The following is a 24846-nucleotide window of genomic DNA, read 5'->3' on the forward strand; positions in this document are numbered from 1 at the left end:
AAACAAAGAAAAGAAAAGAAAAAATGTATCAATGAAATCACTGCAAGATTACTTGAAAATGTTGACTTTAGTAAGCACATGGCCATTTCACAGATTTTTATCCTCCTGGCTTTTGTTCATTGCATGGAGCCTTCACTGTGAGAGGTCATTTTCATTTTATAAAGTAATCTCCATAACACTGGCATTACAATTTGTTCCAAGCAACATATGGTGAAGGGCCTCTGCAGGACTTAAATGCTAAATATCAGTCTGTAAAAAGAAGGACGGAAATGCACTCGAGCAGTTACACATAAAACTATGTTCTCTTTCACTTCTGTGTAGCACACACATAAACACACACACTTCATCTCTCCTTGGTGTGCAGATATAATCATAATAATTCGATTTGAAACCACATTAACATGTATGTTGTTCCCCAAAATTCATTACGGCTGTGATTTTGGCTCAGGGCACTGTTAGTCATTGTCCAATTGGTCCGTGCCACCCGCTACTAACTTTATCTCTCAGTCCAGCTTTCCATCCACTGTAGCCAAGTCCTCTCTCCCCCCCCCACCCACAAAAACTGTCTTTTTTTTTTTTTTTTTTTTGCACAAGGCCCCCTCATTCATTCTAATTAAGCCAACTGAAACTAAATAGCAGAAGCTTTGTTTACAAGGGGATAGCTGCACTCAGCATTCTGTGCACGGAGGCACTTGTCTTTACAGCCAGCCAGAGGTTTATCTAGAGCTACACTTACTGCTTACACTAATTTACATTTGTGTTTTCCTTTCCACTTATTTCCATATCTGCCACGGTGGGGCTAGGTTGCCTTCACAGAGGAAATTTATCAGTCACATTTAAGCTATAACTAACACAGGCTGCTTCAGCACTACAAAAACATGAGCTTACACTCAGTTTCTTTTAAGAAATTGAATGGTGATGCAATAACATCATCACCATCAAGGAAAACAGCAATGCTGGATGAGGTCAAATAATAATTTTGGTCTTAAAAAAATAAGCAAAACAACATTGTGGGTGAAAGAAAAAGAAAAGCATTTGACAACTTCAAAGAAAACATCCTGAAAATATCCTTGAGGACCTTAAATAGCTGATGAAGGGTAAAATACCCAACACCATGGAAATGCACACCACTTTGATCAAGTAGAAGGATGCTTATGGATTGTGAAAACATAGAATATTTCAGTGTTCAAAATCTTATTTTATCTAATTGTATCTCCGAATTTAATGTGAGAAACCTTAAGAGTTCAATTTTGCCAAAGCTCAATTGCACCTGTCAGTCAAATCTATCTATATACATATATGTCTATCTTTCTATCTATGTATCTATTGATCTATCTATCTTTAGGGCTACATAACCAATTAGGCAAGTGCCTGGTACAGAAACACCAGCATATGAGCTACAAGGATATTAACACACATGCTTTATGATCACAAATTTGCAGACATGTAAGAAACATCAGGGAGCTTCATGTAAGAAGCATGGAAGATGTTTTGCCATACATCCCACTGAACATCTTTAATTAGCATTAATAAGCAACGTTTTGTAAAGCAGAGTCTAACCAATCGTCTCGTTACTGACAGCTACCTATCCAGTTTCACACCTGCATTATAGATCATTTATAATCACCCACTAACTAACATTAATCTCTAACATTGATCTGTTTGGACTGAACATCCAAATTCCACACAGAAAGATCTTTACCACTGCATGCTCGATCAGAACCACTCGTGTCAAGCCATCTGCAAGACTCACTAGACTACACTATGTAATCTGTTCTTGTACCGCTATATATTTAGATGCTTAATTTTTTATATTTTGCCTTTGTGACTTTACCGTTTTATGTGCAAACACTCGTCCATCATTCCCGAGTCAAAACAACTCAGGCGTGTTTGGTTATATCGAGATCCACTAGATATATAAAACAAACCTGTAACTGTGAACTCTGTAACGCTTACCTAGTTCAGCCCATTTGAAAGTGGTAAACAAAATGTTCTGTGATAGACCAGCATTAGCAGAAGCGAGCAACCTGATGAAAATTTTAATCTGTTGTGGCAGTCAGCAGAGAGACAAACTAAAAGAGAAACAAAACCCAATACCTGTAGAGGATTTAGGCAAAACCAATTACACATCAGCTGGATCACCAGGCAAGAGCAGAAAATGTTCAGCACCTAAAATGTTACTGCAAGAGCCTTTTTTGTGAATCATGGAAAACAAAGGTAGAGTCGATAGAAAAGACACCATTCTGTTCTTTATTCCTTTTCAAAGAGCTGTTGCAAAAGGAAAGATTGGTTTCTAGTAAAAGTAACATTACATTAGGCTACAGGTTAACTGTGGCTGAATATACGTAATAATGAAGAAAATACACATATGTTTCAAGACTCAGTGTTCAATCAATAAGTAAACGCAACAGTCCTGGCTTTGCTCTGTCACATGAGGACGTCTGTCAGAGCTACTTTTGCAGCAGTTTAAAATCCATTGCTCCAGGCATTACTTCTGGGTATGTAATTTCAAGAAGAATTCAGCTGGCGACAACCAGGCAATTTTAGATGAGGAGACCACTAAGGGTTTGTCGGGGTAAAAGTTTTCTCCAGCAGAGGGAACTGTTGTGGACCATCCTGTTAAAACTGTTGAACCTTGATGATCTCCAGGGGCAGCACTTTGCAGCTGTTCTTAGCACATCTGAGGATACAACTGTGGAACTTTGAGGACACACTGGTATGGAGAGGCTGTGGGTTACTTCTCCTAGCAGGTCTGAAAAATAACAAGTTGGATGAATGGCTGGATTGACATGACCTACCATCTGCAGACTAGGTTTCCCTTCACCTATCAGGAAAATACATTCACACACTAGCGGCACCTGGACTGAGATGTGCTGTATGTTAGGAAGTAGAACAGTATGTCTTTTAAAATTTAGAGAAATGTATGAGCTTACAGGGTCTGCATCTATATTGGCTTTTATTTTGCACTATTTCAATCCGAGCACTGTTAGAAGAAAATAATAATGCTCACAACATTCACTTTTCTTATATGTCGACCTGTTTGTGTGTAAATGCAACAAATTACAAATGTATGTTACGCTGCTTATTGTTAGAAGCACCTCACCTGTTAAATACTATGTTTTAAGAGAATGTATGCCTTGAAAAAAATCATTTTCTTTTTAATTACAGGAGTAATATGATACTAGCCGGGATATTTGTATTAAATGTCACATTTCCAATAACTGTTTGCATGTAGGTGAGCAAGATGAGCAAAGACTGAAGGAAGGGAATGTGTTGCTGTACACCTCTGAGGTGTTTTATCCAAACATCAGCTCAGAGGTGTCTGCATTTTGAAGGAATACAATTTGCTTCTAGCAGACTGTACTGCCTTTAAGTTAGAGGATTACCCCGGACCAGGCAGTAGATACTCAGTGAGGTGTGGGCAAGTACACGGGCGCCTGCGAGAGAGTGATGTGTGGGTGAGAGATGAGGTGAGAGGCTGAGCCTGTACACAGGCTTGAAAAGTGTAAACAACCTTGTGTGCAGCACAGCGCCTCAGGGTGTGAAAGTTTGACGGAGAGCCGCCTTACTCTGGGCAGCTCCAGTTGCCTCTGTTGTAGCTTCCTGAATTCAACATGGCTATAAGGCTTCATGTCAGCCTTTTACACTGAATTTCTCTTTTGCTTTGTTATTGATTTCATTTAAGTGTTTCTCTGAAAATTTGTTTGGTACTTTGATTCCAGTGAAGGCTCATTGTCTTCTTCTGTTGACAGGCCATGCAATCTGTGCATTCAGAGAAAAATACAAATTGTTGCACCATCTGGTGGTGGCCAGCAGTAGTCCATTCATCAGGGTAATTAAATGGAATGGTATGTTTCCCCGCAGCCACTCATTATGTGGTGTTAAAGGAATATTTAACAGTATAATGACATCTATACTGGGATAGTTTATCTTTTTAATTTCATCATAGTCGATGGTCACCTCTACACAATTGGGTTTATTGAGTACTAAGGTGGTGCTCGGGGACATATGACTGAACAAGACCACGAAATTAGAGTCACCGGTAAACTCCTACTGCACCAGTTTCTCCCATTCTTACTTACTTTTTTGAGTAGTTTGTGAATGTTACATTTTTCAGCTTATTAAATGCTTTATATATTAATAATGTAAATGTAAATGAAGCCCAAAAACATAATGGAGATCCAAACATACATTTACATTACATTACATTACAATATGGATTATTATTCATAATGCCGTATTATATATATTGCATATTTATTATTAATGTTGTTTCCTTCTTTCTTCTGTGTATGAGGTTGATTTTGTTTTCTAATTTAATGATATCATTCCTTTGCGTCCGTTTTCCTCGCAGCAAATACACACTGGCACAGCTCCTATGATTACCTTTCTATTTCCAGTCTTTTCCTTTCTCTCCCTGTGCTTTTACCATCTATTAAATGCACTCTAAGCAGTTCTTACAAAACAGATGGCAGCGGATCAGAGGTAATGTTTTCTGTTTGTCTACTGCTTAGCACATTTGTGTCATTAATATATTTTACTTTTTCTTTTAAATATAAATGTAAAGGTTCTATTAATATACAGAGAATGTGGTCTAAACACGATATACTAGTTAATAATCCTAAAAGTAATGTGCTCCCATACTGTGTGCTAATTTTCTATATTTCAGCTTGCACGGTGATCTTAATTAACTTTTATTTAACAATAGGAAAGGCTAAAAGTTAAGGCTAAAACCAATATATTTAACAACTCCTGTCTGCAGTACATTACTTGTTATACTCATCTGAGCTGACTGAACAAGAAATTGTTTTTCTAATGGTCTATTGCTGAACACTAATGTGTTACCGACTCTGCTGCCCTTGAGAGCCTAGCAACACGCTATGATGTATATCGTTGGGAAGCAACTCCTTGGCAACAATGGCTTTTCTTTCCTTCTACTTCTTGAAATATATCCTCAGAGCCTACAGCTCCATACAAGACTGACATCTGTCTCTTTATTTACATATAAACACACGGAGTGCATGATGTTGTCAAGAGAAAAGAAAAATCTTTCTCTCTTACACATTCACACCTTAATTCTATAGAAAAGAGCTGACAACTGTTTTTACCCCGAGGCTATTGTTGCGAGCTTTATGCATGGATAACACATTTCACCAGGCACTGTTTTGCAGAAAGAACAGGCACGCACACAGACGGATACATCACGAAATGTATCCTGTGCAAGGCCAAATGGTTTCATGGTCACATTTGGAGATGAATGCTGTCCATAAACATGGATTGTGTGCCTTGGCTGCAGTCCTGAAAATACTGATTGAACTTGTGTATTAAAAGGAAGAGTTAGAGCATAAAGAATGACTACAGCAGAAAAACATTTTTTTCATTTATATTCCCCAACAAAAAGGGTTATATATGACTCACAAGGTCATTAGAGTGTGTTTTGAATTCAGTCATTCATGAGTCAAACTTTTTTCTGAGACAGAATAATAAAATCTGTAAAACTGACTACTCGATACTGGTGGTGAAAATGCATTAACCCAGGCATGTCTTACACAACTTTATGAATGTATCTCATTGCACTTTAGAGCTAAACATTGAACTTTTATTTACAGTATGTTACAGCTGCAAATACTTTGTAAGTGACAAACTTAGCTGTACTACTACACTTTTTTTGTTTAGCCATAAAGCTAAATTCTAACAGGGATACTGTTGAACACATACGAAACAAGAAGAGAGTGCAAACCTTAATCTCTGGCCAGTATCTACTTTTAATGGAATACTATTGTATTTTGCATAAATTCATTTTATTTTCTTTGTTTTTAAACGTACTTTATGAAGTTTGGAGTGCAGTAAAAACAAGTGCAAAGTCCAGGTTTTTAATATTTGCCCAGTTGAAATTTTGATATACTTGACAAACTTTTGACTACAATTTTGTTTTTAAATATGGATTCATTTGCTGTCCCTTGACAGTACAGGTGAATAAATTTGGCAATACACATTTTGGGGTCAACTTACAAGAAATGCAGATGTAAAATGTAAAAGTGAGATCAGAGGTCAAATATGACATGACATTTGGGTGCAAATTACAATGTAATATTTAATATTCCCATGTACCAGTATCATTTCCTACGTGTTGCCAGTACAAACAGAGGCAGTAGAATTTCAATCATAGTTTTAAAGATAAAACACATGAAAGTTTGACCTTATTTGACCTTGAACAGCTGACATGTTGAAGAAGATGTCAGCGGTTTAAAGTGGCGTGATATTTAGAATCCCTATATAGCTTTCCCTATATGGCCTAAATATCTTTCATGTCAATACATGCAATGGCAGTAAACATAGTTTTAATAAATAGCTTCATTATTATCACTTCAGATCAATCTATTGACCTTGAACGAAAGATTACATTTCAAATGTACGATGATATCTTACACAGTACTTTCTATATGTTGACAATACACACTAAACTTGTAGCAATCACAGTTATATGGCTTTTTTTTTTATTTCAACCAATAAATCATTAAGTTCACCTTTAAGGCCTTGGTGGATGCATCGTGTTTACAGACACTCACACAAACGCTACCAAAAAGACAACCTCCTTGGTGGATGTATTCATTTCAAGTAATGGAGACGTTTGTAAGTTAAGTGAAAAACTAATATCATACAAGGTTTAACGTTTCTGTAATATGCCAAAACCAAATAGAGTATGTCCATATGGGTTGATAAGTAACCGCAAGTGTGTATCTAATTTATCTATTAGTATAAACTCTCTGCACCATACTCATATGGATTTGCTGTCTAATCAAAAACACAGCAGTCAAGAGAAGCTCTCACTTGACCGCAAGCAAGAGAATGCCAAAGTAGTTGTCACAGAAAAAAAAATCTGTCAAATAAATCTTCATTTTTATGGTGGGCAAATATGGCTAAAAAACACTGTACTCTTTGTTGTTCCTTTGCATTTTTCATTTGTGCTATGAATACATTTGAGACGGTGCGGTAAATCTGGTTCTTTATTCCACATCAACGCTCTACAAAGTGTGCTATATTACTGCTCTCTGATATTGCTTATCCTGGGAGATCTGTCGTGTCCTGGGAGTTTGCTGTTTCCAAGGTCTACCAGCTAGCGTAACATAAAGGCCTAAGAAACACAGCAGAAAACACAGGGAAATTTTTTCAAATGGAGTTTATTAAGGTAATTTTGACAAAACATATTTCTCTGAGACAACACAGAAGTACACGGCATCAGTTGAATACTGTCTCAACAAATGGACTCATTTTAAACAGTAAAAGGCTGCCAACTCCAGAACAAAAATAACACTGCATCTTATACTTGATAAAATAAAAGCAGACGTTTTGACACATTGTTACAATTTCCGACTGTTTGGTAGGAATACAGGTAAGAATCCAATCGCATAAATGTAGCTGTAGTTCCTATTGTAACGACACACCCGCGCACACACACAGAGCACGCATACTGTGTATATGCGCACATATTTCATTAACTGTGTAGAGCATCTGTGGAAGTGAGAGCTTTTGTGAGAGGTAACGAAGGGATCTGCAGGGTTAACACTGAATTAACTGACAACCTGTCTGATTCTACTGTCAGTGCTTAGACAGTTACTGGGGCTGGTTTAACGCAGGTGCAGGATAGTTATTATAGAAAAAAAGTCTCATGCTGCAAACGCTTCCACAAATCTAATGAAAAAAAGTTTGTAATAATAGCTGCGTTTTGACTATTTTTGGTGCGAATGTATCCTGGTAACTGTCAGTGCTGAATATTTAACTGTGATGCTACTGTTTAGTGAGACATCCTGTCTTCAGAATCCAGAATGCACTTCCCCCTCACACCCAGTGAAGATAGTACAATGAATACAACACAATGTCAGGATGTCAAGTTTGCAGAGATATCTTGTGGTTTTGGACAGCACGGGACCCTTAGGGTGAGGGCAAAAGTGTAACAGGGCTAAAACCAATAAACCATATGTACTGTGACGTGCTGTGACACGCACTGTCTGTGATTACAGAATAAAAACCTATATGAGATTCAAAAACAATTGCTATACAGAATCAATGTGCATTTTATACGTGCCATGATTATGAATTGTCCCAGTAAATTAAATACATAAAAGAACAAGTCAGGTTAAAAAATCATTCAATGTAAGATTATCATACAAAACTTACAAAAAAAGGATAAAAATGACATATAGACATTACATACAGGTTTACCTCATTATATTGCACAAATACTCAAGTGACAGCTTGTACTGGCCCTCTTTGTCTACAAAAAATATACAAAGAAAATCAGGCATGCACTGGAAAATGTACATGCAGACACACTGAGTAAGAGAGAAAATGTGGTTCTGCTACATTGCTCACATACAAAGAAAAGACATTTTACAATGTTGGTGGTTTGGAACATTTTTAAGATCATAATTAAAGGTGAACAAATTCTCATAGCAAACCAGAAGGAGAAGGAGGATAAGCATTTCTCATTTGAATTTAAATAATTCCTAGGTCTACACACACACACAGATATATATATATATATATATATATATATATATATATATATATATATATATATATATATATATATATATATATATATATATATATATATATATGGTATATATATATATATATATATGGTATATATATATAAGTATATATATATATATATATATATATATATATATGGTATATATATATATGGTATATATATGGTATATATATATAAGTATATATATATATATATATATATATATATGGTATATATATATATGGTATATATATGGTATATATATATAAGTATATATATATATATATATATATATATATATATATATATATATATATATATATATATATATATATATATATATATATATACTGTGTATCCTCTGAAAAACTAGGCACACTTCATGTTTCAAAGCTTGAAGAACAACCCTTAGCACTATAACATGTAGTAATCTTCTCTTTTCAGCTGCACTGCTGTAGATTTGCTAATGAGCTTGTACTGCTGCATAACATAACCCAACTTCTAAACTAAATAAAATGCTTTGGTAAAAAGAGGAGATCATGCTTGATCTAATGACTGCAAGGTGCACAGGTCCTGTGATTAAAAAACAAGCCCAAATCATAACCCCTCCACCACCATGCTTGACAGTTGTTAGGAGGTATTTCTGCTGATATAATCAGTTTAGTTTTTCCAAAGTCTTGTGGTTTGCTCAGATGTAAGAAAAGCAAACGTTATACCTCCCGCCCAGTTCTTTTTAGTAAAGAGGCTTTCTCGTGACATGCTATTTTAGTTCAGTCTTTTTCTAGTTGTATCGTCATGAATTGTAACATGCTAAGTGAGGCCTGAAGAGTTACAGATGTTTAGTTTTTGTGCGATCTCTCTCACTTTGCTGTGAATTTACTGGAAAACAGTGGCATTTTAAAACAAAGCTGATTGCTGACCAAATCGCCAGAACTACTGCTTTTACAGAGGTGGTCACACTTACTGATGGTCAGTTAATCAAGTGCATTTGACTAGCAGCAATCTGGCTGCTACTTCCGCTCTTAATTCCTGAGTAAACAGTAAGGGTGTACTTTTTATATATACATCATATATATGTGTGTGTGAGAGAGTGTTTGTCATCATAAAGTTTGACATATCACAGTTTTACTACTTGTGTTGATGCAATGTACTGTAAATGCTAAATTACCGGTATTTATTTGCTTACCTACCCCAGAGTTGATGTGCGATGGCAATATTTTAGAGGTAAAAGAGTGGCAATAAAATACTAAACTCATTTACATTTGTACATTCAAATAAAAAAGTGGGTTCACGGATCAACCGTCACTTTACAGTTGTAGACACCCCCCCCCCCCCCCCCCCCCCTTAACATCCTCATCATGCAAATATGCAGCATAAGTCTAACATTAGCCAGGCAGTGGCTGATGCAGCCTATTAAATGTGGAAAGCAGAAGTTAATATTGATAACCACAAACTAATTTCTTGCAAATGACAGCTTCCATATCTTCACACAGGTCATGTGACAAATGAAAAAAAAAATAAAGATTTGAATTTTTATAATAGTATGCATGGAGCTGAATTCAAATTTTGATACATAAACATACATTCAGAATATGGTCGTACAGTACAGTTGCAATTGCAACTGCAGAGTCACAATGGGCTGTGTTCAGAGCTGATTTAAGTAGGCCGTTAAAGTTAAAAAGTTAAAGGTCAAAGGATAAGTGGGGGGAGCTGTTTTCAGGGGCAAATTTACATACACGTAGGCACATTCGAGCACAGCCATCTCATTTAAAGCAAACATTTGCCTTAGACTGGATTCTTTTTTTTTTTTCACATTAAAAAAACAAAACATTTAATGTATTACATTAGCACTTATATTTATTATTTTAAAAAATGATCACCTTTTCATTGAGCCTGTACTTCCCACCTAAAGCAAGGTCATGGCATGGGTAACAATAGCTGTTTTTTTTCTTTAATGCAAAATCTCTGATGCATTCGTGATCCACAGCATCAGTTTAATGACAAAAGCCCTTTCACACCCTGTGCACTCATCTCCAATCAAAAAATAGTGCAGAAAATTACTGCCTACATTTTGAATCAAATGACACTGAATATAAGAAGGTCAGCTGGTCTTCATGTCAAGTATTCAAATGTAAGTACAATATACTGTTAACACTATAAACAGTGCGCTTAATTCTACTGGGTGATGATTACACCACCCTGAAAACACCAAAATGTAATTTAAAAATGTTGTTGTGAAAAAAGTACAGCAAATTGTCAGGCCGTGGTGATAGACGTGGTGATTGATGACTCTCATTAGAACGGATATTGTAGTGTTTTAGAACTAACGCCTAATTACAGCCATACTATTCAGTTCTGAATACAGCCATACGTCTCTACATGTGACACTTTGGACAACTAAAGGTACTGACGTCTTAATGATTCAGTATTAATTGCAACCTGTGAGCCATAAATGATAACTTTGATTGTACTTCTTGAGCAATTAGTAAATATATCTTCCAAAACACATTAGTACAGCAGCTTTGATTCATCTATTAATAGCAGGAAAATGGCACCATAACTTTGTTTCATAGGCTACATATGACCGAAACAGTCATTTTAAGATTCACCTAAAGTGACACAGAATTTATAAAAAAAAGAAAGAAAGAAAGAAAATGAAATTCACTACAGATATCTAAGTTTAAACTTAGGTCTAGACTAAATAATAAGAGGTAGCTGTTAATCATTAACCTTAAACTTTATTTAAGAAAAATAGCCACTGAAATAAGCATTTTGTTGACTTGTCTGAGATCCAAACACGTTGATCTTTTCAGTCCGCAAAATGCTGCTGACTAGACTGACCTAGCAAACAGCCCCTCATATTTTTGTAGCTTGATGTGAGCGCACAACAGCTTTTCATCTGTTTAAAGTATGTCTTTTGACTGGTTTTGTCTCCTGTCTGACTATTATTGTGCTGCCATCACACAAGCACATATTCATTGGAAGGAATGCAGTGAATTTCCTGTTAGCTCTTGTGGGGATATGGTTTGTTTTTCCTGTTGCTGCAAGCCAATTTATTTTTTTTCTTTTGCCCTCTTTAACTTCCTGTCTTAGAGCTTGACTTTACAGAGAAGTAGCAGAGGTGAACGTCAGAAGCCATTGATTAAACTTTGGTTACCATCGCTTAGCCCTCCCCACCGCCAATTACAAGCTCCCAGATCACATCCGTTTCAGAGGTGTTATGCCAAAGATATGTGTTGTGCTTTTTAAAGGAGAATCTAAAGAAGTAGGAATGTAACAAATGCTTTTGAGGCACCGATTTAAAAAAAAAAGAAGAAGAAGAAGAAGCACAAAACCCGTATAGGTAAATTTGAAGGAGGATGGTGGCCCTGCTGGGTGAAAATACCACATTCTCAAGCCATGCTGCTGGTAGGTGTGCTCTGGGTGCTTCCAATGCTAGCATTGGCACTGCTGTTCTCAGAGGGGGATGGGTTGGTAGAAACAGGTTGTCGCTTTGCTCCTGAGCAAGGACATCCTGTGGAAAGGAAAAACAAGCCAATAAGAACCTGCTAAAAATAAAAAAGAATTATTAAAAAATAAGAGTCCTTACCAGGAATATTGACTACAGTTGAATTCATCTCCAGTCCAGTTGGGTACCCTGAATTAAGGAGAATTGGACAATTTCAAATTCAGACATACGTCAATTCAGATCTATTCTGGAGTCCAAACATTCTGTCCTCACTCATCAATTTACCTGTTTTGATTTTGATAAACCACAGCGCTCCAACAAGTAATACCCCAATCAGGAACCCTCCAAAGGCAATACCCAGAACTCCAGACAGGCCGTTAATGCATGGTCGGGCTGAAAAGCAGACATGCAAAAACAATGTATGCAAGCTTAAATTTAAAAAAAAAAAAGAAAGAAAAAGATTTACTACAACTGCTACAACTACAATTACGTTCAATCGAACACGATTTAAAAAAATTTTGGAAACCCAAAATCCTCCTTTTATATTGTAATGCAGCTTGAATATAATATATAATATAATAATAAAATATAATAATTTCTCCAAAGAACCACTGAAAAGTCCTATTTGTTGTGCTCCAGCAGGATTACACTGGACAATCAATCAAAAGCATGTGATATACAACAATTTATATGGTGGCATAAAATACATGTTCTTCTTACAAGCTATGGTGTGTCCTTTTAATAACATTGCATCTTCACATTGTAAAGGTTTGGTAGTACACAGACAGAATTGTTTCCTCTATACCAAATAAAATCAGTCATGCAATAGGTTCATTATATAATGCACACAAGTAGAATATGTAGATTAGATTATCTCTATTACAACACAAACACAGATTCTATCTATTCACTCTAACCAAAACCAAAATCACATAGCCACATAGCAAGTGTTTTCTTTTCAGGAAGACCAATGTACTTGGTATTTTTTATGTAACTGAACTTAACTCTGCACACAGAGATTTTTTGACCACTTTAACTGATTTTCCATCTGAAAATATGTTCTTAATTTGGGTTTGTCCTAAATCTGCACTGTGAATCACGATGACTACAATGTAATCTTCTTAGTTCAATAAAGAATTCACCCCAACTAACCCATGTGTGTCCTTAGAGAGCATCTCTATTATATGTTCTAGTGAGCTGCTGTTCGTACATTTATGTGTGATGCTTAAAAGTTACTATTCCATATCCTCTGTAATAGAAAAAAACTAGTTAAAGTTTATGAACTCCCTGAAATGAGAGGCTAGTTCTGTAAAGTACACAGTTATAATTTACATCTCTATGAAACCATCAAATTTCAAACCCATAATCTGACAGACATTCAATACACTGGACATTTTTCCATGACTTGCCAATAGTTCATGCCTCAACATAAAGTACTATATTAACAATAATAATCGTGCCATCTATATCCAAAACAGCCTCTGTGTTTCAAAATTAAGTGCTACTTAACCTTAATGCACGCCAGAGTCGCTCCACATTGGACTTAATGATAATTGCCATAATTCTTTCCATCCACTCCTGAAGCTGGCAGACTATCTATGCATCTACTAAAACACCTTCTGGAAATCAATAGAGCTTACATACAGTGCTGTTTATCACCTCCCAAAACTACAGCCAATGTTTTGGGTGAGTCAGAATTTTTTTTAAAGAAAATTGAATTTGTCCTGTTCCAATGTAGCCATACGAACTTTGATTAATAACCAACTTTGCAATTTCTAAAGTTTTCTGAGCATGCCATGAGCTGGCTTCCACTGCACAAGAGACTTTTTGGCTAACAAAATATATTAGATAACCTATAACCTTGAACCAGTAGTTATAAAAATAAAATACTTTCCCTCAAAGCAGCTCTGAATGAATATATACCGGGGCACATCAGACGTCCAGCATACTTGGAAAATGAAAATCTTTCTGTACACTACCACAATGGATTTTTAAACTTAAAAAAAAAAATCAATTAAATTTAAATGTGATTGAAGAGAAGATTTTCTGCTTTAATTCAAAGGGGTTTAACAAAAGTATTGCATTGACTGTGTGAATCCATCCATTCTCTTATGCTTATCAGGATTGCACAAGCCTATCCCTGCAACCAGAAGGCGAAAGGCACACAGAAAGACCCCAGCCAGATGGTGAAGTCCAGCTCGGGACATTCTTGTGGTGAGGCAAAAAGTGCTAACCTCGTATTAAAGCCATTCTGTACATTTTTGCTCACTCTCTGGTCTCACCTGGCCTGCTTGTCAGTTAATTGTCCAATGAATTAAAAATGAATGAATTACAATACAGACAGTTTACAATAAGGTGCAAAGTACTGGTTGCACTCAAGGTTAGACTTTGCCAGAAAACATCAAAAAGACCCTGCAGAGTTCTGGGGGGGGAGGGGGGGGGGGATTCGTTGGACAGATGAAGCTAAGATTAACTTGTACAAAACTGATGGGAAGAGAAATTTATGGAGAAGGCGAGAGAGAGAGCTCATGATCTGAACCGCATCTTCTGTCAAAAACTGTGGAGGCCGTGCTATTGCATCTACAGCCGTCAGTGAAACTGGGTCTGCTGATAGCAGTTCTAAATTCTGAATTGTGTCGTGCTGTACTCAGATTCACTCAAGCCCCGCAAAACTGATCAGATGGCACTTCACAGTGCAAATGGATGATGACCTAAAACACAAAGTGAAAGCAAGAGTTTCTCCGAGCAAAGAAACGGAATATTCTTCAACCCAGCAGAGCGTGGTCTTTAGTTATTAAATACCAAACTGAAGGCAGACCGACAAACACGGAGCAACTGAAGGTGGCTGCAGTAAAGCCTAATGGATCATCTCAAGGGTGGAAATATCTTGAGTGTTTGATTTAAAATCCACTGTGGTAGTTTATAGAGGCAAAATGACAAAAAATATCATTACCCACAAATCAACCAGACTGTACATATTGTAACAGCCTAGCAATTTTTTTCTCTAGTTTTAGTGGGCTGGCAAAGCTAGAAATTAACAGCCTTGAGAAAGACATCTTTTCAAAAAGGCTGCACAGCAGATCACTGACAGTTCTTCCCTTCTCTCAAACATCACAGTAAACTCTAACTCTCATTTGAAGATGGGAAAATAAACAGATGTTCTTAAATGTATTAAAATTTCCAATGACAAACAATGTTAAAAACTTATTGCTTAGATCTAAACTTTGATTTGTTCAGTATCCATCTGACTGGCCTGAATTAACTGTCAAATTGTTTACAGAATTTGCACCAAAATCAATATCTGGGAATGTAGTGAAGCTTTTCAAGGCTGCAAATAAACAACCTTGTCCCAAACCATGTGAGCTGTTAGAAGTCCCCACAAGAGCAGAGGCAGTATGTTATGTGTTATCTATCAAGAAAACCACTGCGTAAATACCGGCTTTCCCTCCTTCCCCTCTACTGCTGCCTGTGGAGATTTTCCCACAAGTATCCAGAGCAGTAGGAGGAAACTAATCATCACCTTTCCATGAGTTTCTCACCTGCCTTCTGCTGCCTTCTGCCTCTGGGTTGAACATGCTAAGCACTAATGCACAAAACATAAAACCTCATCAGAACATAACCAGAAAGCAGGAGCTTGCTTTGCAAAAACGTAATCCTACTTAACACAGTATGGTCATTTGACTAATATCTGTGTGAAGCTGAATCGTGTCTGCATAAAGTCGTCATAAGGCCAAGACACATTTAACTCTAAATTAATGCAGAAATTCTCAGTGGGTGTGTGTGTGTTTATGTGTGTCATTTCACATATAATGTGAACCAGAGCACTGACACAGTGACATCTTGTGGGCATTTGGGCTGACTGCATTCCAGGCAGTCAACCCAGTTTGTTGATTTCACAGCGAAGGACATTCCTAAATGAGTGAAAAACATCACAGCAACCTAAGTAGGTTTTCCCTGGAGACGTTTTTTTCTATTATCAATTGGTGTGCTAGTTTGTATAAGTGAGACTTTGACAGCAAAGCTGAATAAACAAGAGGAGGAAGCAGAAGCTTCAGCGCAGGTGGAGAGGAGGAGAGAGACAGCATGCCTGCGCTCAGACTCCCAGTAGCCCTCTGTATGAAAACTACCAAACAGGAAAGATTGCTGAATGGAGTTCATAGTCCTGCCCAGTGAAGGCTTGCAGCAGACTGCAGTCTGCTAGTGCAGCTAGTATACAATAACCCTTGTATGTCTGACACTGGCTAATGAAGTGAACAGACGTACCAAACAAGTGTGTTACTTTCAAGTTAGATCTCTCAATTTACCCTGGTCTCCAAAAAAAATAGACATTTCTTTAAACCATATAAGTCAAAGAAATGCAGAGAGAATCAAGGAAGAGGACAACCAGGACACAGGGAAGCATGGATGAGTAGTTTAGGCAGCTTCCCCTGCAATACTGACATAAAAACCTTTATCTTTCTTCTCTAAAAGGACAGGAAGCATAAAGGCAGCTTAAGGCATGAACAAACAAATTACAAGTTTTACAAAGACACTTCATGTGTCCTTCCATTTAATCAGCTTCTGCTTCCTTGTGTCTTCTTGTTTAGAAATTGATTCATCTGAAATTTCCTAGAAATTAATCATAACGTGTGGTGACGGTACTTTCTTTCAAGAAAGACATCTTTTCTTGTTTGAGTCAACTGTGTTGATTGATCTGACAATAGCACAAAGCTTAGTGCCTATGTTAGGACAGCAGCACAGTCAAACCCCTTGGAAACACAAAGGACTTCACCCCCCTCCCCCGAGGGTCATTATTTTTGATTGTGGCCACAAGGTCAGTCTGCAGACCTTCCTAAAGGACGAGGGCCTGCCCCACAACCCCTTACGTGCCTCACTGCATATCCACTGTTATGACAACAGCCTGTGCAGCATTTGTTTTGCACTGAAAGCAATAATAGGAATGAAAATTATTGCAGCAAGCAACAACACTCTGACCAAGCACCAGACTAGCAATTAAGTCCTGAAGGCATAAAAGGTAATTTAAAAGTTTTGGTATTTCTGCTTAGAGTTTGGAGAGTTTATTCTTAGAGAGTTAAATATAAAACATTCATCTGTCAAAAATTAATTTTAAACTCAAGGGGACATTGGGACTTTTTTTTGCAACTTTATTTTTTATTAATTTAATGAAATAAAAAAAAATAATTCATCCACATGTTGGAGTTTAAACTGAACTCACTTGGGGTTTCTGGGCATGGTTGGGTAAATTCCAAATTCCTGCTGGCTTTTCCTCCATATGCACATTGCTAGGGAAGAAGCAGAAACACAGCTCACCCAAAAGTGTCCATAGGTTTGTCATACAGGCAGATTTTCTGAATTCAGAGCGACTGAGTTAAACACATTAAAACTGTAAAGTGTTGTGTTGATGTGAAACATTAAAAGTGGTTGATAAATCCTTACCTCAGTATAACAAAAGCTGACATCACATTCCATGTCCCATGTGGTGGATGAAAGCTCCTGAAGCTGCTCTATGGAGAAGGCGAATCGAGCTCTGTTAGGACAAGAATTTGAGGGGCAGTCCACTGGAAAGAAGGGCAAGTTTTTCTCTGCAAGGCACGAGCCTTTGGATCGCAAAATACATTTGGTCACCTTCCAAGTCAAGACTAGACTCCCTAAAGTGTTTCCAGAAATCTGCAGAGAACAGAAAAGAATTCAAAACAAAGATGATAAGTTCAATGTGCATTAGAGGATGAAGGACAATCTGATATGTTAAACAGTAAGCCTTTTTGTTGCATCGTAAAATATTTATATTTAGATAGAAAAAAATCCTATTTAATTCAGTTTGCGGACTGCAGTTAACTAAAAGCAGTAACTGTGTGATGGGTGTCATCCCTGTAATAATTAAAAAAAGACCACAAAGACAAAAACATTGCCTATCACTTATTTAAGCAGTGAATAAATGCAGTTAAAAAGGTAAAGAGAGTTTTACCTCTGCAAAAATTCTCTTGTCGGTCTGGATTTTGGTGTTAAAGTCTATGGGCGTCTGATAGTCTGCAGAGGTGTATAGCATTATCACCATGGGGATTTGAGTGGGGGAATTTGTCGCAACAGGATTGCCTGGTGCCGGAACGCTTGGTGCAACTGAGCGAGAAATTAAATTAAAATAGGTCAACAAATTTTTTTTGCATGAAACAACTGTATCACTGTTGATGTTCTTGGATTCTTTCTGAAAAACAAGAGTAGCTCTGTTACTGAGAACTTAAATGACCATTCAAATTACAGCATAGTAAAAAAAAAAAAAATATATATATATATATATATATATATATATATATATATATACACACCAAATGCAAGAATGTTAATATTTAATTTGTTATTGCTGTCATTATCCTACTGATACAGTACAGTCTCTGGGTTTGGTAACATGTATTTTTTGGGGAGGTTATTGTATTTTGCAATACTCAGTCTATTCTATTTTTGCTAAAGCTTCCAACATAAAACAAGAAGAATGCTTTCATTTTATTGTCTTACCTGTTGGGCTCTCGTTTTTCTTTAGAACCAGTGAAATCCTCGATTCTTTTAATTTCAATTCAGTATAGCTGGCAAAAGTAGGGACTTTAAAATGGTACAAAGCCATCCTTTGCACATCTGATGCAGTATCACTAGTCAGTGTCAACGCAGGGGGTATTTTGTGCGAGGCTGAGGCATGATTCAGCGTTATTTCATTGTTAGACTGAAGAAAATGAGGACAGGTTAAGATAAATCAGTAACAATGTAGAGGTAGACATGATAACTTAAATACCTGAAGTCTTTTTGATCTTAATAAATAATATCTCACACATGGTGCATGCCATAAATACTTCTTGAAGTTTGAGACTTTAATATGTATGCTTACAGCAAACGAAGTGTGTTGTGGATTGATGAAGGTCCACATGGTGCCCTGAGGACCCCTCATGAACACGCGGGTCTGCTTCTTTGCACGCACGTGCAGGGATACATTGCTGCAATAAAAAATGAAATGTCACAAGAAAGATTTTGCCAGTAAATATAGCTAAAAAAAAGCATTTTATATTAAGGTTTACCGAATGCTGGAATTCTCTGCGATGTTTATAATATGAAGCTCAGTTTCAGGACTTGAGGCCTGCTGCTGTGGGAAGCAAAATGTGATTGGATTTGATTGAATCTTCATGAAATGCTTCTCCAGGAGATCTTCAATTTCAAGTGTACAGATTGGAGAGCCTGGCTTGGTTCCTGTAAAACCATAAAACAATTACTTTCTATCATCGGTCGTCCAATGGTTCAAGAAAGACACTGATGAGCTAATCTCTAACCAAGGACTAACCTGCTTTGGGAGGAACATTAACACCTATCATTTACTGCTGTTAAACATACTCCAGCAGCAGTTTTGAAGATACACACAGGTGGTTCAAAGGTGTAACTTGCTACAGTGCTCCAAAAGTTTTAGAACACTATGGCTGAATTGTGGGTTGAAATACGTTTCACGTTTCCCACAGCTCCTGACACCGCATCATCACACTAATGGGCAAGCGGTGTGTGCCAAGAATACTTAATGTGTGTTTGGAACCAAAACACATGGGGAAAAATGGCTCATTCTATAGGACAGGGTTGCTTTTCCCCACACTTTTATTAAATGCTACAAATTATTGCAATCTGTGACCAAGTCAAATTCAAGCTGGCTGCCATTGCTCCATTTGCACAGAGGATTGGAGCAGTCTTCTTCTAATTACTTAAAATCTTGTCTGTAGCTCTTCTAACTATAATTCAAAAGTAGCTTCATTATCATTGCTTAACACTTGTCTTCTGCAAAAGCAATAGCATGACATGAATTTGAAATCACATTTCAAATTTGACATTGACGAATCCCGAAGGACATGCACACATTTTCTACTCTTGCTACTCGGCGAGCCCGCGTCTCAGCAACATATTGTTGTGTGTCATTGCACAGACTTTTCAAACACCTACAACAAGGCCTACGCAAATGCACCTAACACCCCAATGCAGGCAAGGCCAAATGATACAACAAAATAGAAATGTAAAATGTTCCACTGCTTGAGTAATTATCATGCCCTTGTGAAGCATGACTCAGTTACAACATTAGCTAAAACTAAGCAGGCTGAAAACATCCTTTTGCTTACAATTTAAATACGGCATTTTCAATGAGAGAAAGCACTGCTTGAAAGGGAAGCTGAGCTCCCTCGTACTGTAACACATTACATGTTGGAAATCACAGAGAAGGACATTGAATCATGAAGACAGATTCAAACATAAATCCTTAAAAATACTCAAAATTATAATAGGAATGGAGCACAAGCAGCTGTCGCTATTTCAGCCCCACCACTGTTCACTTCTTTTTAAATCCATCTAAGAGCTCTGTGTTGGCTCAGACTGCCTTAAGGAGGCTTTGCTAGGAAATAATTGTGCTTGCACTGAGCATCCTGCTGCTACTGCTGATGGCAGTAACATCCCATAATATTCCTAATGTCCAGCTTTTAGTCATCCGTGAATGTTCACTTTGAATCTGTGTTGTTTTGTGCTTCCATCTTCAGCATCAATGGTCACTTCTCAATTGCTTCTCTTTCCAAATGTTCTGCCATATGTAATGACATCTTGTCAGCACTAAAAAAATATGTTGATTAGTCCTCAACACTTTAGCCAAGCTCAAGATTTTCTCAGACTACTTAAGATTTTAACATGTTGTGCTTGTTGCATACAGCTTTATAGAAAAAAAAACAAAATAAAATGTTTTTAAAAAATCTGTCGCAGCTGTTTGTTTTGCTTTTAATTCCTCTGGCTTGTCCACCTACAAATGTGTATGAAAAGCATTGGAAATCAGTGCACAGATGACATTCAGTAATAGAAAACTTGCCTATGAAAATGTTCGACTCAAAACAGCTTTTTGGTGCACACATTGCTTTTTGCAGTTATTTCATCAGAAAGTGTTTTTATGCATACTTCAGATAAAAGAAGGTTAGTGATGAATGCTCTCTATAGAGCACCAGAAACAGCACCGCATCCAGCCTTGATTACTATAATGCAGACTCTCTCCTGAGTTATGTAAGCTGGAGCTGCATGATGTGCTGACTGTAATTACTTTGTTCTCTTCAGCATCCAAACATGCTGTTTTACACCAAACACAGATGCAGATAGCATATCCTAAATACAAAAAACCCACACAGTTTCAAAGTTCATTCAAAACACAATTTTAGAGACAGATAAGAAACCTTTTTGCTGTTCTTCTGTGATCTGATGTATATATATATATATATATATATATATATATGGGAGAGAGAGAGAGATCTTTATTTCATAATGTGTGTATGGCACATTTCCATGCCTTACAAGTAAATGGATGGTTTAGAAGATGATTGTAATAAAAATTAACCCAAAATCACCTTTACACAAATGTCTCTCACCTTGTGTTCCTGTTGATGTGATATGATCCACATTACTAAGAGTAGTGAATGAAGTCACACCCCCAAACGTCTCTGTTGCCCATTTGATCAGCTCCTCCTCTTCGGAGGGTAAACCTTGTATCAAATGGAAATTTCTCTGAAAACTTGGTTCCTTGGCATTGTGTAGTGTAATTGTGGAGTTTTGGTTTGTCTGGAGAGAAAAGGCAAAAAACAAATTCATTACCTTCATTTAATGCAATTTTCAGAAAGCACAGAGCAAAATCAGGTCCTAAAAGGCATGTCCACTACCCGTTGCTATGATTACACAGAACTGTATGAGTCAGCTTTGCCTGTATTTTTATTTACCTCTTGTCTGCTTAGAATTAGTTAGATCAAACATATTTGGCCATCAATCTCATTATACTTTTTCTTACCCTCCACACCCAACTTTCCCCCTATTCTCCTAGCAGGGCCCTGTTAAAAAGAAATGTTTATTATGGTTAAGTGTCCACGAGGCCAGTTGCACAACCCTGTTGGAGCCAAGGTCTTTCCTTTGCTTCCTGTGTGGGGCCAGGAAATGGGACCTTTTTTAGCTTTGTGCGTCACCACGGTCGGCTGGAATCTGGCTCCATACAAGGTATAAATATATACATCCATCCCAACGACTAGACACTGCTGTTTCCTCGTCTGGGCCAATGGGAAATAATGGAGTTTATATTATGTTTTGCATGAATAAGAAAGTAGGGGAAGGCTTTAGGAATAGGGATTGCTAAGATTGTTAAGAGTAGGCTTTCATAACCTTGATATGTAAAAATGTGCTCAATAAATAACAATTAAAAAAAGAAACCATGGGCTCCAGGTTTATTTTGGGCTCAATCTTTAATGAATTTCTATCTAGGCTGAATTGTTCTTCTCTACTTGAGAGCTCCAAGAGCTGAAGAAGAAAAAAAGCACTGCACCTCTTCAGTGCATTCAGTGCCACACAATGAATGGAGAACAGCTAATTTTGAAGAAATAGGTTATAATCAGATTTTTTTGCATCCAAGTCTGTGATTGGCTGGCTTTGTGGCACAAATATAACGGTGCACAGAAAGAGTTGAACGCGCACGGGCAGAAATTTCGAGAGCGCAAGCAGCACATTGCAAGCAAGCGCTAATGCAAAAACTGAGCGACAGGGGCTGCTATTGTGTGTGTGTGTGGATAATAGCAAACACTGAAATACATTTTTGCACGCAGCAATGAATTTTGTTCACTCAAATTTAGCTTTTCTTTGCTCGAAATAAATTTCTCCTCAAAATGCAACACTTGCACCTGCAAACTTTTTTTTACGTGCGCTCAAATTGTTTTTACTTGCGCTCAGAATAGTGGCACAAAAATAACGCCATACACATGATTCACATTATACCGTGATATGGATTTTAGGCCATATCGCCCAGCCCTAATTGAAATAACATTTTCTTTTATTTGGCCAGTGATGTCATTGGATTGGTATAACCTATTTCTTCAAAATTAGCTGTTCTCCATTCATTGTGTGGCACTGAATGCACTGAAGAGGTGCAGTGCTTTTTTTCTTCTTTAGCTCTTGGAGCACTCAAGTAGAGAAGAACAACTCAGCCTAGATAGAAATTCATTAAAGATTGAGCCCAAAATAAACCTGGAGCCCATGGTTTCTTTTTTTAATTGTTATTTATTGAGCACATTTTTACATATCAAGGTTATAAAACTTTTTTTTACATGCGCTCAGAATAGTGGCACAAAAATAACGCCATACATGTGCAGTAACGATATATACCACGATATATTATTTTCTTCTGTATAACGTATTTTACACAATATAAGGCACACTTAAAATCCTTTAATTTTCTCAAAAATCGACAGTCCCTTATCTATGAATTCTGGTTGTGCTTATTGACCTCGAACCAATTTTACGTAGCACACAGCGCGCAGTAATCTGTCAAAAAATGTTTTAGTACGACTTTGGTAAGCTATGAAGGCGCACTGCTTGATGGATTGTTGGAGCATTACGGCTAATGTAGTCAGGAGCCTCGCGGAGTAATCTGGGTCTAAAACGTCAGCTTCAGGTCCCAAAGTCAAACGAACACTATGGCATCACTGAGAGTTAAAAACTGTCTAAATTCTTTCATCTTTAATAAAATGATCAGCGTTGCTGCTTTACCAGGTGTAACAATTAAGTTTAACATCCAGGGATCCATGAAAACAGAATTTATTAAATTCAACAGAGTTAAAAGTTAGCAGGAAGTTAGCTCACTAGTTTCTACCTAAACATGGTATAGCATGTTCTGACTGAGAGATTTCTGACAAAATTTTAATGTACAGCTCTGCTATCGCTTCCAACATAAATGAAGACAGCAGTGACTTTTGTAGGGTTACTGAAGTTGGACTAGGTGGTATATAATGATGTCCTACGTGATCGCTAGTGACACAGCTATATTAGCATAACATTAGCACAGTGAAGCTGAACGACGAACTTTTTTCCACTCGATAAAAGTTAAGGTGAGGGTTTCTGGTGGTTAGGGACAAATGCAATTGCATGGAAGGGTGTTGTAAACGGACCAAACTTCAGTCAGGAGAACAACTGAGATAATCCATCCACAATACGAGGTTAGTCATTAATATACTGCAACAACATGGTAATAGAGCATCTGTGAGAGAATTCGGCATTAATGAATTAATGGTACAGATGTGGAGGAAGCGCAGTTTTTGGCTTTCCCCATATTCCAAAAGTGCTTAATCTCTTTGCTATTACTGTGGCACGGCATAATTTGCAGATGATGTTGTTTGCAGCCGCTGCAATGTTTTCGACCAAAACAGGCACAGCTTGATGACACCATCAATATGCGCTATCGCGGTAGAGCGGTGTAGTCAAAATCTCTACCTTTGGCCAAATTTATATCATTTCTACCGTATACCGTTTATACCGCCCACCCCTAATTTCAATTTCAGATTAACTTTTTGCCTTGCTCTGAATATTTCAGCTAGCTGTATCTGAAGTTTTACATTGAAGTTTTAAATGAACACTCTAAAATTAACAGCTCTTATGCGTTTTGGGCGGTCATCAGTGTTTCTTTAACTGTTCAGCTCATTACTACAACTACCATGCCAATTGGTCCTTCAACTAGAGGTGAACACATTCAACAGATGTTTGGCATAACATAGCATCTGACCAAAATAAGCTTTTGCGTCACAAGGAAAGGGGGGGGGGTGGTTGGTGAAAGCCGAGGAAGCCTGAGGGAGTCATCAGTCTTTCTACATAAATATTTGATTGACGTGCGATCAAAAATAGCGTGAAGGGAAACGACAGAAATAAAAGGAGGCAAGTTAGTCACGACAGACAGGGAAGGCCTCAAAGGCAGGATGGAAAGAAAAAAGGAAATAACAATGGCAATCATTTTAATGACCACAGCGGAATTTAACTCACATTAGTATCAGTAATATCAGTTTGTTATTGC

General features: G+C 37.2%; 1 protein-coding gene across 2 annotated transcripts in view; it reads right to left on the reverse strand.

The window, feature by feature from the left end:
* Positions 1-9880: 9880 nt before the first annotated feature.
* Positions 9881-24846, reverse strand: part of eng (endoglin) — a 45607-nt gene continuing 30641 nt past the window's right edge. For both annotated transcript variants that reach the window (XM_086300874.1, XM_086300873.1), the window contains exons 5-14: positions 21398-21587; positions 19046-19214; positions 18859-18964; positions 18495-18696; positions 17950-18101; positions 17421-17651; positions 17200-17266; positions 12270-12377; positions 12126-12173; positions 9881-12050 (exon numbers count right to left, since the gene is read on the reverse strand). In XM_086300874.1, the coding sequence (XP_086157000.1) occupies positions 11929-12050; positions 12126-12173; positions 12270-12377; positions 17200-17266; positions 17421-17651; positions 17950-18101; positions 18495-18696; positions 18859-18964; positions 19046-19214; positions 21398-21587 (1395 nt within the window). In that variant the 3' untranslated portion in view covers positions 9881-11928. The remainder of the gene's footprint in view (positions 12051-12125; positions 12174-12269; positions 12378-17199; positions 17267-17420; positions 17652-17949; positions 18102-18494; positions 18697-18858; positions 18965-19045; positions 19215-21397; positions 21588-24846) is intronic.

This window comes from Aulonocara sp. 'chitande type north' Nkhata Bay, linkage group LG7, assembly GCF_057382095.1.
Source record: "Aulonocara sp. 'chitande type north' Nkhata Bay isolate Kocher_YH1m ecotype deep benthic linkage group LG7, A_spYH_male_GT1.1, whole genome shotgun sequence".
NCBI lineage: Eukaryota > Metazoa > Chordata > Actinopteri > Cichliformes > Cichlidae > Aulonocara > Aulonocara sp. 'chitande type north' Nkhata Bay.